Below are 24,504 nucleotides of genomic sequence, written 5' to 3'. Positions count from 1 at the left end.
CACATGAAGTAATCTTCACTGATATATATGTATCTATATCAAATTACAAACGTATTCATATCCAAATTTTTTTTTTTCTCACAGGGGATCATGGAACTTAAACTTCCCATTAAATCACAAAACCATTCCTCAATTAAACAAAAAAATTATTTTCTTGTATTTAGATCTGAGATAGTTGGGACGACTTGTTATGAAAAATTCACATTTTTTATTAAGAAAGGAAATACAAAAAAAAAAAAAAAAAATGTATCAAACTGCTTTTCCAGAGATCTGGATTTGAGATGTACATCAGTTAAGCTAGACAGTTCACAATTTGAAGAGCATATATAAAGAACATAATCAAGTCGATCATTCATTGCATTAGATGAACAACAGTGGTAAATTGTACAGGATGAAAATGGAAAGGTTTAAAAGATGAGGAAAAGGATCATGAAATTGTTTGGCCTCCAAGGTTTTTAATCATGAATACGAAAGTTGAACAAGTGGACTGGTATGGGAAATGAGGAGCTTCTAGACTACTTCAGCTCGATCTTTTGCTGCTGTGCAGGCCCATCACTTATATGGTCCACAAGGGGACACTGTGGGATGAGCATTTTGATCTTCGAAGCCTGCCCATTTGAACATCAAGATAGAGGGTAATTAAAAATTCAAAATGAACATCAAGAGACTTGGTGGCAAAATTAATGAATATTGAAAGGTTATGGATATAGATTTATACCTCTGGTAAATCATTGATCCGTTTTTTTTTAGCCCTAAAACTCATCAGAATAGCACCTTCTTCCTCTGCATCTTCACCTTGAGACGCCTCTGCAGAAACCTTCAACATTCTCTCAACAGATTGATGAAAGCCAAAACCTAATAAGGAATTAGAGAGAAGATGAATGACGACAAGTTCGTGCACATGACACACACTCAGTCTTCAAGTCAGTTTTAAAGATGAGGTGGAGGGTTCTAGAAGAGTGATTTTAGAAAAACAATGGGCGTGTGTGGGATTGTACATGTGGTTAATTTTCTTCGTCCAAGTGGTCTGCTTGACTCCATATTCCATCCTTATCTCTATATAATGATGTTCCCAATTCTGGCATTAAGGATAGGCTGAATGATGAACGTTTCTTATTTTCTTTTTATGGAATGAAATCTTCTTATTTATAGAAAACAAATATATATATATATTAAATATATGACATGGAATTTCTTTCTTACCAATTTTTAAAAAATTGTATATGTTCTTTTTATTATTATTATTAAAATTGTATATGTTCTAATAGCTAGAAATTTTTGTTGTATTTTCTGCAAAATTTAATATGTTAAAAAAAGAAAATACTATTATATTGTACTTAAATTGAAATAAAGATGAAAAGTACTTTAAGAGTGATGATGGTAATGTTGATAATAAAATGATAGTTTTAGCAAGCTATATATTATATTATATATATATATATATATATAACAAACTCTCCCCTAAGGTAAAATATTCAGAAACCCAAAAACACCCTCCTACTAATAAGTACTACAATAAGAAAATTCAAAATAGTAAGGGCAAAATAGTAAAATAATAATTTAATAAAATTTAAATTAAAAAATAAATGGCACTAACCCACTTCTCTTTTTTTTCTCCCTCTCTCTCAACCCACGTTATAACACAAGCCCAAAGAAAAAAATTAACTAAACAATATTTATATTATTACAAATACATAATTAAGTTAGAGATATTAAATAAATAATTGAAGTTAAAACAATAAAATGTTATGATGAGTTAACATTAAACAAAAAGTGTTGTAATTTTATGGTAAAAAAGCCAATTAACGCGTGTAGAGTACGTGCGTGTCAAGGGCTAGTATATTGTAATGGTAGCTAATTACCACTACGTACAAAAGTGGTGGTTATATAGGTTCATCAAAATATATAGTTTGAAACTTTAATGTCAGTGATAAATTTGACCATAGAAAGCCTACTTTTTATAAATAAAATTCTATTCAAACAAAATGAAAGAGTACATGCAACCAAAGAGGTAATTAAGCTCAACTATGCACAACAAACTTAACCATATATTAAAGAAAAAAAATCAAACAACCTACAATTACGTACACTAAAAAAGATATACCTAAAACTGTTTTCCAGTTAAAATACTAATATATATATATATATATGTTATATAGAATTTTTCTCTAGAGAATATATCCACATTTTTCAAATTTTGCGGATGCCGACACATCGATATGAGGTAGACATTGTGTCGGCACATATGATGGACTGCAGCAAGTTTTGAAATTTCGTGTCCACACAATATCTATCCTATGTTGGCATTGTGTCGGCATCCGTAAATTTTGAAAAATACAGACATCCTCTCTAGAGAAGGACTGATCGATGTTATATATATCTTAACATACAATCATATCCAGTACATATTCATTATTAATGAATTAAGTGAACGACTACGTACTATCTATACGCATTGCTTCCCTCATGGCAAGGGTTTAGGGATTATTGTTGTTTTTAGGGTTTAGAACATATGCTTTATATAATAGACAACAACTACAAAAAATTTATCAGCAGGAAAAAAAAAATTGTTAGATAAATTGTACGTAACAAATTTGTTAAAACTATGAATATGATTGATATAAGTTAATAAAGATAAGGCTTTTATCATAAATAGTCACTCACTTTTACCAAAATATCAATTTGGTATTTAAAGCGCATTTTCACTCAATGTCATCCCTCATATTTGCACCGAACATCAATTTATAGTCCCTATACACACTTTGAAAATTCGCCAAATATAACTCAGGATATGAAAAAATTCCCCGAAAATTTCTATGGACTTGTCTTGACTACTACTATTTTTATATGGGGTCAAATTATCAAATTGATGTTTAGTATTTTTCAGAAAATTCGGGCAATTAGTTTGAGAATTCCAATTTTTTTGGAAAATCGATCAATTTGATAATTTGACCCCATATAAAAATAGTAGTAGTCAAGACGAGTCCGTATAAATTTTCTATGAATTTTTTCGTATCCTGAGCTATTTTTTGCGAATTTTCAAAGTTTGTCTAGGGATCAATTCAAATTAATATTCGATGGCAAAGATGAAATTGATTGAAAATGCACTTTAAGGACCAATTTGATGTTTGACTAAAAGTAGAACTATTGGTGATAGAAAGTCACAAAGATAAAACTGATATCAGCATGCATTTATGAAGTGAGAAATGAAACCTAAACCAAATATATACATCAAAGAAGAAATGCACAAGCTAAACTTGATAATTGGTAAATACTCATTTGATTCTACTTAACACCGTTAAATAAAATTAAACAAATTTAATGTTTCCAAATGTTTGATGTTTTCACTTTAATTAGGAATGCAATGGTTGGATATAGTTGTTTCATCTAATGAAACTCATCTTTCATTGATCTTATAGATTTCACTTTTACTAATGAATAATTTCACGATTTAATAAATAAATGATCATGAACAACTTTTAATTAACACAATCAAAATTATTGATCAGTTTCACTGATCCATTCATTTAATTATAAATATTATAAGGCAAAAAGAATACATTATGACATATGTTGATCGATGTCTATAATTTTCTGTTCCAAATCTTCTGGGAAAATATTAATTCCCAAGACATGATAAAAGAAATTTATAAGAACATTAGCCTTGGTAAGGTTCAATAATCACAAGGTTTACATCATATCCTAACATACTGAAACACCCCGAACCTCGGGCCCATGAAAATACTGAACATCAAACTGTTAAATCTGTTTTCTCTTACTTTTGAGCCATGCACAACAACATAAGTAAATACAATTCTATCAAAAACATTTTAAACAAACCACTGAGTAAAAACAATTAAATAAATCTCTCTGGGTCCCACTGCATCGTCTTCTCCCCACTACTTCTCAGTCTGCTTAACCTGCAAACACAAATCCTACACCACATCCATAGTGTACCAGGTTATACGACAACCCGGTAAGCTCACTAGAGCTCGTATGAGTGAAGTGACATAATAATTGTCCTCAATAATTTTCTCAATCCCCAAACTCAAAAACAATCCACAAAAATATTCATACCTACTCAAATCACATCACAATTTCATCAACAATTATCCAAACATCAAGATAAACAATAATTCCTCATATTCTCATCAAATTCCACCATTAATAATAATAATCATTATGCCATTCAAATGCCTAAACGTCAACTATTAACCTCAATCTCGATTCGTTCACTTTCTAACTCATAACCTCAATTCATAGACACCATCATTTCCGTCCTCACGATTCAAGCCTAGATTTTACTAAGTCCTTGCAAATAAAAGCAATACAAGCAACCCAACAACCATCTATCTAATTTCACACACTTCGTTTCTTGGAAATCCTCCAGCTTTATAACTACTTTCAAAAATCTCCTTTCAGAACCATTTTTAAATCCCCTCAATCGTAAGTCAAACTCTGAACTGAATTTATCCTTGGAAGCTGATATCTTGAAACACTTATTCTTAAAACTCACATCATTCTCGTACCTGTACTGTAGACAATGTCCTGGCCACAATCCCACACTCGGGCAGGCTCAAATCCTAGCCACAATCTCGTACGGATGACCCTTCCGCACGAGCAGGCTCGTATCAAATCCTAGCCACAATCTCGTACGGATGACCCTTCCGCACGAGCAGGCTCGTATCAAATCCTAGCCACAATCTCGTACGGATGACCCTTCCGCACGAGCAGGCTCGTATCCTAGCCACAATCTCATACGGAGGGGTCTCTCCGTACGAGCAGGCTCGTATCCTAGCCACAATCTCATACGGAGGGGTCTCTCCGTACGAGCAGGCTCGTATCCTAGCCACAATCTCATACGGAGGGGTCTCTCCGTACGAGCAGGCTCGTATCCTAGCCACAATCTCGTACGGAGGGGTCTCTCCGTACAAGCAGGCTCATATCCTATCCGTACTCGCATTTCCAACTCACAACATTTTTCCCAAAATTTCTCTGAACTCTGCCGAATCCTTCCGAATTTGATTCCCGCTTATAAACCATCACTTGTCTGTCACTCGAAACATACTGACTTTTCCTCAATAATTAGTTTGATCATTTGTATGTAATAACTGCCTAATCATCAATCATTAACCTCGACTATAAATAATCCTTCTCTAATTTGGTGACTCTCCTCTAAGCAACGCTATAATTCCCAATTAATTCCTTCGCCTCAAATCCTCGTCAATTCATTCTCCTAATTCAAATCCTACCCTTCACAGTGGCATTGCTCGGATACCAAATCCGGCAGCATAACGGCATCGGGAATGATATTTCCTGAATCCGTATACCTGTTAAGACCAGACAACCAATATTTAAATATTCAGGTTTCACAATTTGGCCGTTCAATGACCGAAATGGGCGGTAACCACCACGCACGGTGGCTGCCCAGCCTCAAATTACACACAATACTCTCCAACACGTAAACAGACCCTAGGGTTGGCCTCTAAGAGTCCTGGGAAGGCTGATTAACAAGAAAAAACCACCTAACTCGCCGCCACAAGTGGCGGAGCCGTCGGTGGCAGCGGCGGCACAAACATAGAAATATCCAAATTCAACTCCAAACAATCCTAATTATATAATAGAACCTTCAATTGTACGTAAACATCACAAATTTGAGTCCGATTTCAAGATATTCAAAATAGACCTAAACCTAAAAATCGAATTTCTAAAATCTCAAAATTTAACATCAACACCTTAGGGGAAAGATTACCCGTACCTAGAGGATCGATTTTGTCAACTGGATCGAGGGCCAAATCTCGCCGGAAAAGCTCGAACTGGCCGGAGAAGCCGCCGGCCTGAAATTGCTCGATCTGCCACCGTGAGGGGTCGTCGGAGCTAGGGGAGGACGTGACTGGACTCGCCGGGGCCTGGGGAAGAGAACCCAGGTGGTCCGGCGTCCCGTCGTCGCCGGAAAAAGGAGATCGCCGACGAGGGCCTCTCTCGGTCTTCGCGTCGATCCGTCGCGATGGTGGCTTAGGTTGGTGATCGACGGCCAGAGGGAGGAAGGGGGAGGGACGGCAAGGCTGGTGGGCCGAAAACCCAGCCCATCCGCCGCCGGACGCGCCGCCACGCGCCGGTGGCAGATCGGCGAGAGTGAGGGAGGGAGAGACACACGGGAGAGGGAGAGGGTCGGGGAGAGAGGAGAGAGAATGAGATAAAAATCTGGTTTTTGGGTTTTAAAACCCACTTTTGTAAAATTTACAAGTTTGCCCTTTACTTCAAATGCCCGTAACTTCCAAACCATAACTCCGATTGACGCGTGCCGCGTGTCTACGAACTCGTGAACTCGAGACCTTTCCAACGTGCCCAAAGTCAAAGATGAAAGTTCATTAGTTTTAAAAGTCAACTTTGGGTCGGGTCGTTACAATCTTCCCCCCTTACAAAAATTTCGTCCTCGAAATTTAGCATATATCGTAACAGACAAGCGATGCCCAAACTCGTACCTCCTATCGACCTCGCTGATCCCTCTATTGACCACGTGCCCACGTGATTTGTTTAAGTCTCACCATGCTTCCGCTGCGCCACTCTGATTGACCCTCTGATCTCTTATTAATAAACTTACTCAACCTTCCAACTTTTCTAACTTCAAACCTCATACTAAGTCTCAAACTTCCAACTTTCCTGAACTTGCTGAGGAGCAGAGAGACGATGACAGTGCATGGGACATTCCTCAAAACTTTCTCAAACATTTTCATGGCTCAAATAAAATACATTTCTGAAATCACTTGAAAATCATTTTCTTTCTCAAACTGGCTTTCACAAACATTCTGTAAATCACCATTCCTCACCCGGGCAGTGTGGGATCACTCACTTCTCCTCACCTGGTAGCTCGCCACTGCCTCGCGCAGCCGCCCACTCAGGGTCTTGGTCCCTGGGTCTTGCAATCCACACACTTCCGGCCGGGTCTAGCTCTGATACCATTTGAAACACCCCGAACCTCGGGCCCATGAAAATACTGAACATCAAACTGTTAAATCTGTTTTCTCTTACTTTTGAGCCATGCACAACAACATAAGTAAATACAATTCTATCAAAAACATTTTAAACAAACCACTGAGTAAAAACAATTAAATAAATCTCTCTGGGTCCCACTGCATCGTCTTCTCCCCACTACTTCTCAGTCTGCTTAACCTGCAAACACAAATCCTACACCACATCCATAGTGTACCAGGTTATACGACAACCCGGTAAGCTCACTAGAGCTCGTATGAGTGAAGTGACATAATAATTGTCCTCAATAATTTTCTCAATCCCCAAACTCAAAAACAATCCACAAAAATATTCATACCTACTCAAATCACATCACAATTTCATCAACAATTATCCAAACATCAAGATAAACAATAATTCCTCATATTCTCATCAAATTCCACCATTAATAATAATAATCATTATGCCATTCAAATGCCTAAACGTCAACTATTAACCTCAATCTCGATTCGTTCACTTTCTAACTCATAACCTCAATTCATAGACACCATCATTTCCGTCCTCACGATTCAAGCCTAGATTTTACTAAGTCCTTGCAAATAAAAGCAATACAAGCAACCCAACAACCATCTATCTAATTTCACACACTTCGTTTCTTGGAAATCCTCCAGCTTTATAACTACTTTCAAAAATCTCCTTTCAGAACCATTTTTAAATCCCCTCAATCGTAAGTCAAACTCTGAACTGAATTTATCCTTGGAAGCTGATATCTTGAAACACTTATTCTTAAAACTCACATCATTCTCGTACCTGTACTGTAGACAATGTCCTGGCCACAATCCCACACTCGGGCAGGCTCAAATCCTAGCCACAATCTCGTACGGATGACCCTTCCGCACGAGCAGGCTCGTATCAAATCCTAGCCACAATCTCGTACGGATGACCCTTCCGCACGAGCAGGCTCGTATCAAATCCTAGCCACAATCTCGTACGGATGACCCTTCCGCACGAGCAGGCTCGTATCCTAGCCACAATCTCATACGGAGGGGTCTCTCCGTACGAGCAGGCTCGTATCCTAGCCACAATCTCATACGGAGGGGTCTCTCCGTACGAGCAGGCTCGTATCCTAGCCACAATCTCATACGGAGGGGTCTCTCCGTACGAGCAGGCTCGTATCCTAGCCACAATCTCGTACGGAGGGGTCTCTCCGTACAAGCAGGCTCATATCCTATCCGTACTCGCATTTCCAACTCACAACATTTTTCCCAAAATTTCTCTGAACTCTGCCGAATCCTTCCGAATTTGATTCCCGCTTATAAACCATCACTTGTCTGTCACTCGAAACATACTGACTTTTCCTCAATAATTAGTTTGATCATTTGTATGTAATAACTGCCTAATCATCAATCATTAACCTCGACTATAAATAATCCTTCTCTAATTTGGTGACTCTCCTCTAAGCAACGCTATAATTCCCAATTAATTCCTTCGCCTCAAATCCTCGTCAATTCATTCTCCTAATTCAAATCCTACCCTTCACAGTGGCATTGCTCGGATACCAAATCCGGCAGCATAACGGCATCGGGAATGATATTTCCTGAATCCGTATACCTGTTAAGACCAGACAACCAATATTTAAATATTCAGGTTTCACAATTTGGCCGTTCAATGACCGAAATGGGCGGTAACCACCACGCACGGTGGCTGCCCAGCCTCAAATTACACACAATACTCTCCAACACGTAAACAGACCCTAGGGTTGGCCTCTAAGAGTCCTGGGAAGGCTGATTAACAAGAAAAAACCACCTAACTCGCCGCCACAAGTGGCGGAGCCGTCGGTGGCAGCGGCGGCACAAACATAGAAATATCCAAATTCAACTCCAAACAATCCTAATTATATAATAGAACCTTCAATTGTACGTAAACATCACAAATTTGAGTCCGATTTCAAGATATTCAAAATAGACCTAAACCTAAAAATCGAATTTCTAAAATCTCAAAATTTAACATCAACACCTTAGGGGAAAGATTACCCGTACCTAGAGGATCGATTTTGTCAACTGGATCGAGGGCCAAATCTCGCCGGAAAAGCTCGAACTGGCCGGAGAAGCCGCCGGCCTGAAATTGCTCGATCTGCCACCGTGAGGGGTCGTCGGAGCTAGGGGAGGACGTGACTGGACTCGCCGGGGCCTGGGGAAGAGAACCCAGGTGGTCCGGCGTCCCGTCGTCGCCGGAAAAAGGAGATCGCCGACGAGGGCCTCTCTCGGTCTTCGCGTCGATCCGTCGCGATGGTGGCTTAGGTTGGTGATCGACGGCCAGAGGGAGGAAGGGGGAGGGACGGCAAGGCTGGTGGGCCGAAAACCCAGCCCATCCGCCGCCGGACGCGCCGCCACGCGCCGGTGGCAGATCGGCGAGAGTGAGGGAGGGAGAGACACACGGGAGAGGGAGAGGGTCGGGGAGAGAGGAGAGAGAATGAGATAAAAATCTGGTTTTTGGGTTTTAAAACCCACTTTTGTAAAATTTACAAGTTTGCCCTTTACTTCAAATGCCCGTAACTTCCAAACCATAACTCCGATTGACGCGTGCCGCGTGTCTACGAACTCGTGAACTCGAGACCTTTCCAACGTGCCCAAAGTCAAAGATGAAAGTTCATTAGTTTTAAAAGTCAACTTTGGGTCGGGTCGTTACACATACTTACATGACGACGATCCACGATAAACTTTTAATACTGTTAAATTTATTAATGTATCTTCCAATTATATTAATACCTACTATAAACTATAAAGTAACAAGAATATATATATATATATATATCTAAGCATACTTGGGAAAAAAAATTAATCCATAAATTTGCTTGATCATAAATATACTAGCTAGAAGGTGTACACATGAAATTCGTCCGTGGGCAGGTATGTTGAAAGGGACTACGTGTACATGGCTATGTACGTTGGATGAGATATTGCCATGTGCGTAGACTAACGTGCATGGCAATGTATCTATTAATAAAACCGAAACTATTTCAATTGTAAAACACGTTCTACAAGTTAATTATTTATTCAAAAGGATATACTAGTGAACATTTTTTAACGATTTCATAAAAAGATTCAAAGATATGAAATTTTATAAATTTTAAATGATATGGAAATAAATTAATATTGCTGAAATATTGAATTGATAAATTATTTCTTGCATACAAGTCTCAGATCTGGTGTTGGTAGGATTTACAACAGCATTTATAAAATTTGACTCTGCCCTGTGCAAAATGTTCGCCAATATACATCTTTGTGGCTGGTATGAGATAGACACGTCTTCATCTCCACTAACTTGATCTATATATAGTATATATATAACAGCTCCCCAACATCCAGAAAGCAACAGAACAAAAGAGAAAAACAACAAATCCTAATTAATTAACTAATCTATCCAGAAAATCTATAATCTAAACTTATTACAAGGCAGCCCAAGGCCAGCAACAATCTTATGGAGAATCATATGTCCCAGACCACCAGAAGTTATAGACTTTTGATTCACAGCAGCAGATTACCCCCACAATTTCAGTAATTACTAAGAGATAGAATCAAAAGAAAGTATGAAACTGAGTTTTTCATACAAACATAGAAGGCTATTTCATAAAAACCATATGCATGCAGCGTTCAAATTATTAAATATTTTGCAGTGTTCTAAAATATGACTTGCCCTTAATTTGTTTCTGTAATTTAAAAGTGTTGTTGGTATACAGATCATCATTGTTGCTTGTCTTGACATAAATTACTCTCCTAATCATGATATATCCACCAGAAAAGTATTTTTTTTATATATTTTATTACTTTTCCTGGCGGATATACTATCAATGTCGGCGGTTATATAACCCTGGCGGTTATATCCGCCAGGAATTACTCAATGCCGGCGGATATATCCGACACGAATAAGTTAATGTCGGCAGATATATCCGCCAGGAAAAGTTTAATGCCTAGTCAGCGTAAAATGGTATTCCTGGCGGATTTACACACCTGTCCGCCAGGAAAAGTATTTTGCATGCGGTTTTAATGCTGGCGGAAACTCTATCCGCCACTGCTTCATAATCATGGCGGATTTAGCTATTTTTCCGCTAGAAAATTGTTTTTTCTGGTGATTTAATTCTGCCAGGAATAAGTGTTTTTGTAGTAGTGTGAATACTCATCTCCACTAACTTTGTATGATGAATTATCATATGCACAGGCATTTTTGGTCTGACTCATCCAATATTTTAGCCAATAGAGCAATGGCTAAAGAAAAAAACAAAAGAAGTTCATTAATATCAAAACATTAAGGTACATTTGATCAAGAAAAACAGAAACTTGGTCATGCAATTTGAGACCACAATGTCACTATATATTAATCATTCAAGGTATACATATTTTCTTTGTACATGTAAATTCATCTAAATACTTAAATGGATTGTTGTTTTAATTAGTTAACTTAACTATTTTCTGCCAAATATGGGGTGCGGGTGGGATCGGTGCTATGCGCATCCTCTCCATTTTTTTCTTTAATAGTTTTAAATTTTTTCTGTATTTGAGGTGAATTGACTTTTGCCCATGAAAATAGGTGATTTTTAATTTTAACAGATTCTCTGACGAAGGTGGCAAAATGTTTCACTATGACACAAAATGAATGTTTTTGTCTTCTAGTAGCACGGTCCAAACTATATGTCCTCCAATGTCATTTAACCCAAAATTTATGTCATAAATATAAATATTTCCCTTTTTGAGTCACAAAACTTTCTAAAATTATGACAAACGCTCTCTATTTGCATAATGAAACCCAATCAGAATCAAATTCAAGTTACGTAAACCCTAGTTTCTTGAGTTTCCCGAAGCTCTGTTAACAAACCCATTTTTGTTGGGAGTGCCAAAGTGAGAATATGAGTGCCAGTAATCTGGTTGCAGACACAGTGTCGAAGGTCATTGAATCAACTGATTCAGGTCATTTCCCTTTTACTCTCTTCCATTCCTAACTTTGTTTTTCTTCTCTCCTTTTTTTTTTTTTTGAGTATTTAATCTTCACATTTAATTCTCACCAATGTAATGTTGGCATTGATCGATGAAAGGCAACTAATTGAAATTGGACAGAGAACGATGATCAGGTCTCCTTGTTAGTGTCATTTCAAATTCTTTATTAAACTCGTTTGAGAAAGCAACTGAAATTTGTACAATGTGTGTAATTGGAATATTGTTTGTTGCAAATTCGGCTTGCATTTCTTGTTTGCAAGAACTTGGAGCGAGCAACAATGATAGTGCACTAAAGGGGTGTCAGGTGGATTTCAGGTGAGGGTGTGATTTGGATTGGAAAATCCGATTCCGATCCGAAAATTTTTAATTTTGGAACATCCGAATCAAATTCAAAATTTGAAAATGCTGAAATTCAAAAATCCCAAAACAAATTGGATTGGAATTGGAATGTTTATGTAAATTTTGATCCGATATTTTAGAAATTATGTCAATTTATTCCGTATATATATATTAAATATCATTTATTTAATTTTCTACTATATGTTTCAATAATTTATTATTTGTTTTATGAAACAAATTATATTAAAAACATACACATACATATATATTAAAAATAGATGACTAATTATAAACATATGTATATTATAAATATATGTGTATCATAATAACATAAATTCTAGCAAAAAAACACCCACATTTTTGTACTTGTAATTAGTTACTACTTTTTTTTTCCATTACGGGGGGAAGGGAGATCAAAGATGAGGCAATTAATTTCATCATTATTCACACACAAAAATATATATATATATATATATATGCTCTAAAAAATATTATGAAAATAAGAAAATGTAAAAATTCTAATTTTTTATCCGAAAGTTCCCAAAAATGTAATATTCCAAAAAAATCCAAAAATTCTGAGAAATCCGAAAATTCCAAATTGGAATGAGACACATAATATATATTAAAAACAGATGACTAATTATAAACATATGTATATTATAAATATATGTGTATCATAATAACATAAATTCTAGCAAAAAAACACCCACATTTTTGTAATTGTAATTAATTACTAATTTTTTTTCCATTACGGGGGGAAGGGAGATCAAAGATGGGGCAATTAATTTCATCATTATTCACACCAAAAAAAAAACATATGCTCTAAAAAATATTATGAAAATAAGAAAATGTGAAAATTCCAATTTTTTATCCGAAAGTTCCAAAAATGTAATATTCAAAAAAAAATCCAAAAATTCTGAGAAATCTGAAAATTCCAAATTGGAGTGAGACGTTGAAATTCCGATTTTTTAGAATGAAAATAGGAACTGAAATTATATTCCGAAATTTTTTGGATTAGAATTGGAACACCCTATTTTCGATCTGATCCGTCCCAAACACACCCCTAGGTGAGCCTAGTGGAAGTTCTAACTTTCAAGTTTAACTTATGTTCAAATCAACTTATGGGTTTATATATTTAGTATCATTGTATTCAACTAAATTTAGTCATCTAGATAGACAACTTGTGCAGTTCCTTGCCCCCATCCAAAGGTCACCTTTGGATGTTGTCGTGACGCTTTGGTTTCGAAGGTTGCCGGGGTCTAGGTTTATGGATGGATTCAGTCAGCGAAAGTCCCTCAAACTCAATCAATATCAACAACATGTCATGTTTGGGCAAGATTTTGGGACAAAGACTATGTTTTTACTGTAAATTTTGGTGAAATCTAACATTTGAGAATTCAGCCTTTTTTTTTTTTTTTCCTTTATTAAAGAACTAGTACACACAAATGCTTCTTCAACTTTATTAATTATAACCAGTACATACAAAAGCTTGTAACAGTATGTGGTCGTCTAACTGCAAAACATATATTGGTTTGCATCATCATTTATTAATCTCCAGAGTAAAAAGATGAGAACATAGTACATTAACATTTGATCGATCAAGAAAGAAAAACTTGGCCACACAATTTGACCCACGATATTGTATATATTAAAAGAAAAACTTTGAAGTTTACATATTTTGGTCAGTGTTGAAGTTTTGTAGATTAGATATAACAATAAATCTTAATAAAGAAAGTAAATCTAGTCACTGATCAAATCCAAGCTTGGTTGATTAACACTTGTAGTTCTTACTAGAAACCAAGCCATAGATATAAATGAGAGATCATGATGAGCTGATGATTTAATTAAAAAAATAAAATAAATGCTAACAAATACTTAATTGAAAGAAATCAAATCTGGGATTAATTGCACTTGGAAATGAAGATCATTAATATTCTTTAAACTTAATAGAAATACAATTGTAAAAGAAATATTAAGAGTAAATGCAAAGAAGCCAAAATTAATAAAGGACAATTGTTCATAAAGGACAAACAATATAGACAAATGAAATCAGAGTATAGTAGTCGAAGAGAATTTGCAGTTGCAGGTTTTTGGCTCTGTGTGTGTAGAGATCTTCATTCTTCTTCTAGAAAAGTATTTATAATAGGGAAAAGCTGAAAACCCTAGTCCTTCTTTCTTGGATGACTGACAAGTGTACGTATGTGGGTGACCTTGGCAAAGAAACAAGTACAACCATGACCGTTGGTGACAGCTTTTTTGACAACTTTCCTGGGACGCATGTCGTCACATAAATGGCCTCATTCCCTTTGTCTCATGTGTCTTCTCAGCACGGTCTTGTCGAGAACTTTTGTTGGCTCGCCAAGGTTAGGTAGGCTTTTCGCTGAATGGGCTTAGACTTGGGCCATTTGGGTGAAATTAATCAATTGGACTTTTGTGCCTTGCAGCAAGGCTAAATATTAATGCCAAATGTCATATTTGAAATACGGTACAAACATTGCTCCCCAAGTGTGAGCATCTTTCGGCTTGGTCTAGCCGAAACAACGAGGATTTGCCGAGCACATTTGATGTTATGTCATAGCTCCTTTTGTACTTAGGCGAAAGAAAATAAAACTTTTTGGACTGGGCAAAGGAAAAAAGAAGGGTGTTAATTTTGAAAAACGTTGAATCAATGTATTAAATGCACGCAACAGCTTTTTGCATGCTCAGGGCCACTTGGCGCGGCCTGACTGGCCGTGTGTCTCCTCGTATTTCAGAGGCGGTGTCATCATCTGATTTCTAAAATTCTAGGCAATTTGTCTTTTCGTATTGGAAGACTTGACTTCCTTTCAAACCCAGCCGCCGTTTTAACCATTAATGTCTACCATCATCATTTCAACCATTGTGACCTTTGCAAGGAAAAAGGAATCGCTTCCCATACCTCACATCTCTTCACCTTCTTGCCCAGTCACTATTAATTTGTCCCTTAGCCATTTTTCATTCTTTACTCTTTCAAATTTTCTAAACCTAGAGCTATCTCTTGTTTTCTTGAACTTTCTTGAATTTTCCTAAGTGCTCTTAGTTTTTCGATAAACCCAAACTCTTAGTTTCAATACAAGACTCGTCGAAGCCTTTGGAAGGATGGAGGAGGAGGCCACAGCATTCCATGACACTATCGCCTCTCATTTCACCGTCGAAACCATTGCAGACAAGATTAATATCTTTGCTTCAATCACTCACAAGGAAATCTCTGGTTTTTGTACTTGCCTGGGTCTCTGCTTCATAGGTGACATGCCCGTCCTATTGTTGAGGCCATGAGCACTCTGTTCAAGGACTACTCTGCCTTTCAAACTAGGGGTCGTTGGGGAAGCTGGACTTCTCAGAAGCCTCAAACCGTTTGGCCTTCTACTACAGAGGAGTGGATCAAATGGTATAGTAAGGTAGAGGCGAGCAAAAACGATGTCAAGGAAACTATGGCTATCAATTGCTACTGTTTGACAGTAGCAATCATTGTTACTGTGGCAATTAGGTTAGTTTTAATAAAAAAAACCATGGAAAAAAACATAACGTGGACTTAGTTGTACAAAATAAACTTATTTATCATTCAGCTTTTTAGGTGAGTTTTTTGTACAAAGAGCTCAAAAAATAGAATTTTTAGTAATTTACTGTATTAAAAATAAAAATTATTAAAAAAAATAGTTTGCAAAATAAAACTAAAAGAAACTAAAAAACAGAAATCCATAAAATAAAACTAATTGAATTTTAAAAAGAAAAAAGCAAGGGGGTGTAACGTCCCAAATTTTTAAGGGAGCACAAACACACATTTGAATGAGCCATTATGTATAAAAATGCATTTCAAAATTCATTCATTAATGAAAATACATTTATTTCAAAAATACAAATCAGAGTGCCCAATAGCCTTGTCCTCTTCCCTTCTGCATCCCCCATATGCTTATCCTGCAAAATCAGAACCACACTACACCATATCCATGGTGCACCGGGTTAAACACAAACCCGGTAAGCTCACTAGAGCCCGGGTTAAACACAAACCCGGTAAGCTCACTAGAGCTCGTATGAGTGAATAAAACCAACAAGAATCTCAAATCCTCAAATATGTTTGATTAGATATAAACCAATATTCGATAAATCATCATAATCCAACAATAATGATACTAATAATTTAATACAGCAATCCAATGCTTAGTAAATCTCCAGATGCCTCAATATAAACAATTCACATAATAATCCAATTAATCTTTTATCAGGCATAATCATCATTATCATCATCAAAATCAATTTCATCCTTCCGATCCAACCCTAGGACCTACCAAGTCCTAATCAAATAAACATGCAATTTAGACAAGTCAAATAATCAGACAATTCAACTAGACCTAATTCACTCACTACATCATTACCATTCTCATGATACAATAATAGGATAATTCAATTTAATTTCACTCATAGTGTTTACTCGATTGACCATTTTACATTAAAAATGTGAAATGACCAATTTGCCCTTGAACAACAACTTTGCTCGCACAACACTATCATACTTCCGTTGTGCCACTCTGATTGCTTTCAGACCTCCCACATGAAGAGTTTCGGTACTACTAGACTTGTTAACTAACAAGATTAAAATAGTCTAATTAGAAAGAGATTAATCTAACAAAATTTCGGTAGAACTTCGACATGGATCAAGAATTTACCTATGGAGTGTGAAAATGAATTTCTTAAAAATTCACCGAAACCTAGCCTTCACACTACTGGAATCTAAGGGCTCGTCTCTATGATCGCGTACGTGAAAACGGATCATCGATCGAAGCTGTAGAACTCAAGATATTTCAAAAACAAGATTGAAGAAGAGAGAGATTTTCTCTTGGGATGCGTGCATCTGAATTGTGCGGATGAAAAGAGGGACATGGCTGATATTTATAAAAAAGAATGGGTGTACAGACTTTCCATGAACATGGCTACACTAGATCACAACCAAACTTGGAAAACACTCACCCTTTGATCAAAAATAATCTAAGGCTGATATCGTGAGCTCACAAAGAAACAATATGCACAGGATTCCTACACATGCTTGCACCCCACTCACCGTCAGATCAACTCAACCAACGCTCTAGATCGCATGTACACCAAAGTTTCCATGTTTGCAGCTATACGCAAGCGCGGCCTTTGCTTGCACACCACCCACCGTTAGATTAAATGGAACAAACGCTCCAAATGCGTCCACGTTAGCAAGTATTTTCTGAAATATTTTCCTATTTTATAAAATTCATTTCAACTTCAAAAATTCACTAAAAATTCATCCGGACTCCGAAAAATGTCACTGACTCGTGATGACGTGTACTATTTTTCTATAGTCTTAAAAAAAAATTTTGGTCTCAAAAAATTTTATGAAAAATCCAATACCTCAAATAGAAGTTTATAGAAATTCTAACTAATTAATAAAATCAATAATAAATCACCAAAAATAAAATAAGCTTTAGAAAAATTATAGAAAAATCACCAAAAATCAAAATAAATTTTTCAAAGTTCCCAAATACATTTTTAAATACAGTTGAAAATTTTTAGGATCTCACAGGGGGCCTCCTCCTTCCCCCACCAAGCCCTGCCCACCATTCCCCCCACCACCTAGCCCCGGCCCTCCCTTTTCCCCATCCAGCCCCACCCTTCTCCTCTCTCTCTACCTCACTTTCTCTCTCATCTCTCTCTGCCTCTTCTCTTTCTCTTTGCCCCCCCAATCAGCTTCCTTCACCCCTTCCTCATCCCTTCCCCCACCCTCTCATCCCCGTCGCACCTTCCCCCACCCACCTAGCCCACCTTTCCCTCCCTCTCCTCTCTCTGCCTTACTTTCTTTGTCATCTCTATCTCTCTCTCTCTCTCTCTCTCTCTCTCTCTCTCTCTCTCTCTCTTTCTCTCTCTCCATCCCAACCAGATCCCCCCAGCCTCTCCCCGCCCCACCCTTCCCTCATCCCCATCGCAACCCCAGCCCATCCCTTCCCCCCAACACAGCCCCAACCCTGCCTCTTTCCTCTCTTTCTGCCTCACTTTCTCTTTCATCTCTCTGTCTCTCCTCTTTTTCTCTCTGCCCGCCCACTCAGCTCCCCCCACCCCCTCCCCCAGACCCCTAACCCCAATCCACCTCTCCCACCCCCCAATTCAGCCAGGTTTTTTCCTCTCCCTCATTCTCGTTACACTCCCCAACCCAATTTTGTTTAGTTTAATTGTTTTTTCATTTTAAATTATTTTTATTTTTATTTTAATTGTTTAATTTTATTTTTTATTTTTTATTTTTTATTTTTTATAATTTTTTAGGTAATGAGACGTTTTTGCCCCTCAAAATTGGTATGTTTTGACCGAAAACCCTTAATTGAGCCAAAAAGAAAGTTTTGGATCCTAAATTGGAACAAAATGAATGTCGCATCTTCAACTGCGACAATGGGTATAGTATGAGTACTTTTACTAAAATTATCCCTTAATTAAATTAGTTTATATATGTTTCAATTTGTTTAATTAAATTTTTACTACCCTAAATATCTAAAACTCTAAAAATTAAAACACAAGAGTAAAAAGTGAAACACAAAATTATTAGGCTTATTCGCTAATTTATCCCTTGAAACTAACTTTTTTTCTCAGTTTGCCCCCTAAAAGTTAATTCTTCTCACTTTACCTCCCGAACTTTACAAAGCATTCCCCTCAGTCAAATCTGTCAATGGCTTCGTTAAAAAATCCGATGTGGCACCTACGTGGACTAACAACATGCCAAATGGGCGCTACGTCAGAGAGAGAAAAAAAAAATTAATCAAAGAACAAAATTAAAAACAAACAAAAAAATTGAAAAAAAAAAAACATAAAGAAAAAAGGGGAAGAGCATACCCTCCCTTCCCATCCCGAGCATCCCTCCGCCACCCCTATAAAATTTTGAAACAAAAACTCACATCATTTGGCATGTGAGTTTTTCCTGCAACTCCCATTTTTGCCTTCCCACCCCTCCTTCCTTTCCTTTTTTTTTTTTTTTTACTCATTTTCCCTTCTTTCTCCTTTTCATTTCTTCTTCTTTTTCATTTTTCTTCTTCTTTTGCTTGCAACTCTCCCATCAATTACAAATACATCTTTTGCAGATTGCCCCCACCCCCAGACCATCCTCCTCCTCCTCCTTGAGGCTGTCCTTTCTCTCTCTCCTCTCCCCTCTTTCCCTTTCTCTCACTTCTCTTATCTATCCCTCTTGCTTCGACATGTTGCAGAGGCTGGCGACTTTGTCGGCCTCTAAATCGATGGACGGCGACCACTGTGAAGAATGGTGAATTATGAAGAACTGAATAGTAGAGAAGTTCTCTGTGTATTTGATAATCAGAATATACAATGATACAAAAGATTTATACAGAGGAGGAAGAGCTATTCTAGGAAATCAACGAGATAATTACTTGCTCAATATACAATGCTAATTACGATCCTACAATCTAGGAGTATCATATATTTGACTTTATTCTTTCCTTCAATACTCCCCCTCAAGTTGGAGTGTGAATATCCAAGACTTCTAACTTGTTGAGATGTGAATGGAAAACAACTTTCCCAAGTGGTTTTGTGAATATGTCTGCAATTTGTTTTCCCGTGTACAAGTAAGCAGTCCGAATTTCTCCTTTCTGAATTCTTTCACGGACGGTATGGCAATCTAGTTCGATGTGTTTGGTCCGTTCGTAGTAGACCGGATTTGCAGCAATATGCATTGCTGCTTGGCTATCACAATACAACTCTGCTAGTTGTGAATGATCAACTCGCAAGTCACGTAACAAGTATCTTAACCAAGTCAGCTCACATGTGATTGCTGCCATTGATCGATACTCGACCTCGGCTGAAGATCGAGAGACGGTCGTCTGCTTCTTGGTTTTCCAGGATACAAGTGAGTTACCAAGAAAAACACAATAGCCTGTGACAGATTGTCGTGTGGTGGGGCATCAAGCCCAATCTGCGTCACAATAACCTATCAATTGAAGCTTGCCTTGTGACGGAAAGAGTAGCCCTTGGGCTGAGGCATTCTTTAGATATCGAAGAAGACGGTATACCGCATCAAGGTGGGGTTTTCTCGGTTGTTGCATGAACTGACTGAGTATATGGACTGAATATGCAATTTCTGGCCTTGTGATTGTTAGGTATATCAACCTACCAACCAATCTTCGATAGTGAGAAGGATTGTTGAGGAGATCACCATCCATTGCCGTTAATGTCAAGTTTTGTTCCATTGGAAACATCGCTGGTTTTGCACCAAGTAATCATGCCTCCTCCAGGATATCCAAAGCATACTTACGTTGACAAATAGTTATGCCAGCTTTGGATTGTGCAACCTCGACTCTAAGAAAATATTTTAGGAGTCCAAGGTCTTTGATGCGAAACCTTGTGTGTAGGAATGTTTTGAGACATGCGATAGCTTCTTCATCATTCCCTGTGATGATCATATCATTAACATAGATTAGAATAGCAATGAATGAATTTCCACTCACTTTGGTAAATAGGGAGTAGTCGGCCCTTGACTGCTGGAAGCCAACTTCTTGGATGACATGAGAGAATTTATGGAACCAGCTACGCGAGGCTTGTTTGGGGCCATACAAGGATTTGTTGAGTCGACATACCACCCTCTCGCCCTGTCGACGAAGGCCGGGAGGGAGATGCATATAGACCTCCTCGTGGAGGTCACCATGAAGGAAGGCGTTTTGCACATCCATTTGGTGAAGAGACCAGTTGCGAAGAGCGGCAACGGTGAGAAGGCAACGAACTGTGATAAGTTTGGCAACAGGAGCAAAGGTCTCCTTGTAGTCAATGCCTTCACATTGTGTAAATCCCTTGGCAACAAGGCGGGCTTTGTAACGCTCGACGGTGCCGTCAGAATGATATTTGATCTTATAGACCCACTTGCAGCCAATGGCGCGATGGCCAGAAGGAAGAGGCATGAGGGTCCATGTATTGTTGGCATCAAGGGCACAAAGTTTTGTCTCCATGGCTTCCACCCATCTGGGATCACCACTAGCTTGTTCATAAGACACTGGCTCCACCAACTGTGAAATATTGGTCAATTATGAAGAACTGAATAGTAGAGAAGTTCTCTGTGTATTTGATAATCAGAATATACAGTGATACAAAAGATTTATACAGAGGAGGAAGAGCTATTCTAGGAAATCAACGAGATAATTACTTGCTCAATATACAATGCTAATTACGATCATACAATCTAGGAGTATCATATATTTGACTTTATTCTTTCCTTCAATAACCACTGCCAAATCAAGCGAACCCGACCCAGGAAACTTCGCACCCACCGTCTTCATCCCCTCACAGCTTGCCATGGCGTTCTGCTCATAAGCGCACTTGTTCATATTTCCTTTTTTTTTTTTTTTTCACAAGATCAAAACAAGGACGCGTACACACCCAAATTTCATATCATCAAAATTAACTCCAAAAAAAAAAAAAACTCAATTTTTAGGTCAAACTAGAATTTTTAAAAAATTTGATCTTTTGTTCTTCTCCAATAAAATACATAAGAAAGTTTGAATCTTTCTGGGAAACCAAACAAAGCTAACAAACAAATAAAGATATTGTGAGTTTTTATTTCAAAATTTTGCAGGGGTAGGGGAGGGAGGCTCAGGGTGGGAAGGGAGGGTATGCTCCTCTCCCCTTTTTTCTTTCTTTTTTTATTCCACTTTTTTGTTTGTTTTTTAACTTTTTTTTTCTTTCATTAGTTTGTTTATTTTTTTTTTCTCTCTGACGTGGCACCAATTTGGCATGTTATTAGTCCACATAGGTGCCACATCAGATTTTTTAATGGAGTAACTAACGGATTTGAGGAGGAGAGTGCTTTGTAAAATTTGGAAAGTAAAGTGAGAAAAATTAATTTTTAAGGGGTAAAGTGAAAAAAAAAAGTTATTTTTAAAGGGCAAATTAGCGAATAACCCAAATTATTATTTAGTCAGAACTTTTTTTTTTGGCCACTTATTTAGTCAGAACTTAAAACACTAAAGCCGCCGTTCTCTCTCTGCTCTCTCTGTCTCTCTCTCGATCTCTCGTCTCTCTTTCTCAGATCTCTCTGTCTCCGGCGTCTCCGTCGCGATTTTCCAGAAAGCAGCGCCGCATTTCTTCTCATCTCTCTCCGGCGGGGATCTCGGTCCTCGTCTCTCGTCGGCGACAGCGTTGCCTCTAAATTTCTCTACACCGTTGCCTCTCTAAGAGAAACTCGACCACAACAAGGTATTTTTCCGTAAATCTTTGGGCTTTTTTTTTTTTTCTTTCTTTATGTTGCTGCTTCAATATTAGTTAGGGTTTTGCACGAAATTTATTGTTGTAAATCCTTTTACTTCAATTGCCCTAATCTCTATCTGCAACATTTGTGAGTAGATCGGTAGGGAGATAAAGCCTTTTACTTCTTTTTTTTGGGGGTTTTGATTGTTTCTGTATCGGAAAAATTTTGGGTTTTTTTTTTTTTTTTTTTCAATATTACTGTAATGTTGATGCTGGTTGAAAGCGTCATGGTTCTTACAGACATTTTTTTTAACCTAACTTTGGACTGAGAGATCTTGTGCAAGTTTTTTTGAGTTTTTTCCAGATAAATTACTATCAAATAAGTATTAGTTGTACGTTAAGAGTAGATTTAACCCATGTGAGAGGATCTTTGTTATGCTTTATGTTCATTGATTTGGCAGTTTGAAACTTTTACCGGCAAGACGGTTTCGATAAGTTTTGTCAGCAAAATACTGCACCCATTCCTATCACATGTTTTAAAACTAGTTGATTAAAAGTGTTTTCTCATTTGGCTTTTCTCAATTCTCCCTTTTGGTTCCAGATATTTACTTCCTTATAATTAAAAAAATACTTGTTTAATTTTGGGAGTGTGTCTATTTTGTAAAAAGTTAGAGCTGTGTGTTTGTTTTGCCCCAAAGTTTAAATTTTGAAACTCGAGTTTGTAGGTTAATATTTTATCAGTTTTTACTGTTAAGAAATTGGGATTTCTTGACCTTATTGACCCACTCATGGTGATATTTGATGAATTTCAATGACCTAATTACTATTTAAATGCAGGGTGTCAGAGCATTTGGGGATTGCAGTATTGATATCTTCTTGGAACTGTGGACAGTTGGTCATTCTGCATATTTTGATTTGAACATTGTGATTTAGAACATGTCGAGCAAGAAAGAAGAGAAATCTCAGGCTGCAGCTGAAAGGATCAAGGCTGCAGCCTTGACTGCTGCAAAAGGTCTTAGTCGAGCTCAGGCTGAAAGGGCTGCTGCTGCCGCTGCCCGAAATGTTAATGCTTATGGGCAGAAGGAAGAAGGACCCAGCAGATGGCAGGAGAAAAGGGAAGCTAAGAGACAGATGTATTTGATGAGTACTGAAAAGGCAGTGAGATTGGGTGAACGGAAAGACCTTAAGTCTAATGTGTCTATCATTGGTAGTGCATCTTCACAATGCCAGAAGTGTTTCCAACCTGGGCATTGGACATATGAATGTAAGAATGAACGTGTTTACATCTCTCGGCCGTCTAGGACCCAGCAACTCAAAAATCCTAAACTGAAGATGAAGTTGTCAATATCCTACGATTTGGATAATCCAGATACTAAGACGGAAGAGAAGAGTGAAAAGCAGTCAAAGAAAAGCAAGAGGAAGCATCGGGCAGCTTCTGATTCTGGCAGTGATAGTGAGGCTTCAGTTTTTGAGACTGATAGTGGGGCATCATCAGTTACAGGATCAGATTATTCTTCAGAGGAGAGTAGTTCAGATTACAGTTCATCATCTGATTCAGAGGAGGAGAGGAGGCACCGGAGGAAGAAAAAGAAGCAAAAGATGGGAAGGAGACATAGAAGGTACAGCTCATCATCTGAATCTTCTGATTCAGAGTCAGCTTCCGAATCTGATTCTGATGATAGGCGCAGCCGGAGGAAGAGCAAGAGGCACAGCAGAAAGCGTTAATTGAGGTAATTGAGCAGAAAGGAGAATATGATCATGTATGGTTCAAAGATCTGTTGTGTTTTACTTGTCAACCAATGGACATAACAAGCTCAAACGAATTAGTTCATTTGTGATTGTGGGGCTTTCTAGATGAGGGATATGCATGTTGTCAGTTTGGGCCAAATAATCTTTGTAGATGTTTACCTGTGATTTCTTTCATTTTGACTTTGGGATTATTTGAGGTTGTACTTGTACTTGAGTGGCTGTTTTTATAAATCAAGCTTTCTTC

The 24,504-nt window shown here is 37.6% G+C and overlaps 1 protein-coding gene across 1 annotated transcript; it reads left to right on the top strand.

The window, feature by feature from the left end:
* Positions 1–22,285: 22,285 nt before the first annotated feature.
* LOC147293002 (uncharacterized) lies at positions 22,286–24,504 on the top strand. Its single transcript, XM_086233306.1, has 2 exons — positions 22,286–22,520; positions 23,349–24,504. The coding sequence occupies exon 2, from the start codon at positions 23,448–23,450 to the stop codon at positions 24,234–24,236; it is 789 nt and encodes a 262-aa protein (XP_086089432.1). The 5' UTR covers positions 22,286–22,520; positions 23,349–23,447; the 3' UTR covers positions 24,237–24,504.

Source organism: Dryas octopetala, chromosome 2 (assembly GCF_963921425.1).
Source record: "Dryas octopetala chromosome 2, drDryOcto1.1, whole genome shotgun sequence".
Classification (NCBI taxonomy): Eukaryota; Viridiplantae; Streptophyta; class Magnoliopsida; order Rosales; family Rosaceae; genus Dryas; species Dryas octopetala.
This window is presented reverse-complemented; position numbering and strand designations above follow the sequence as displayed.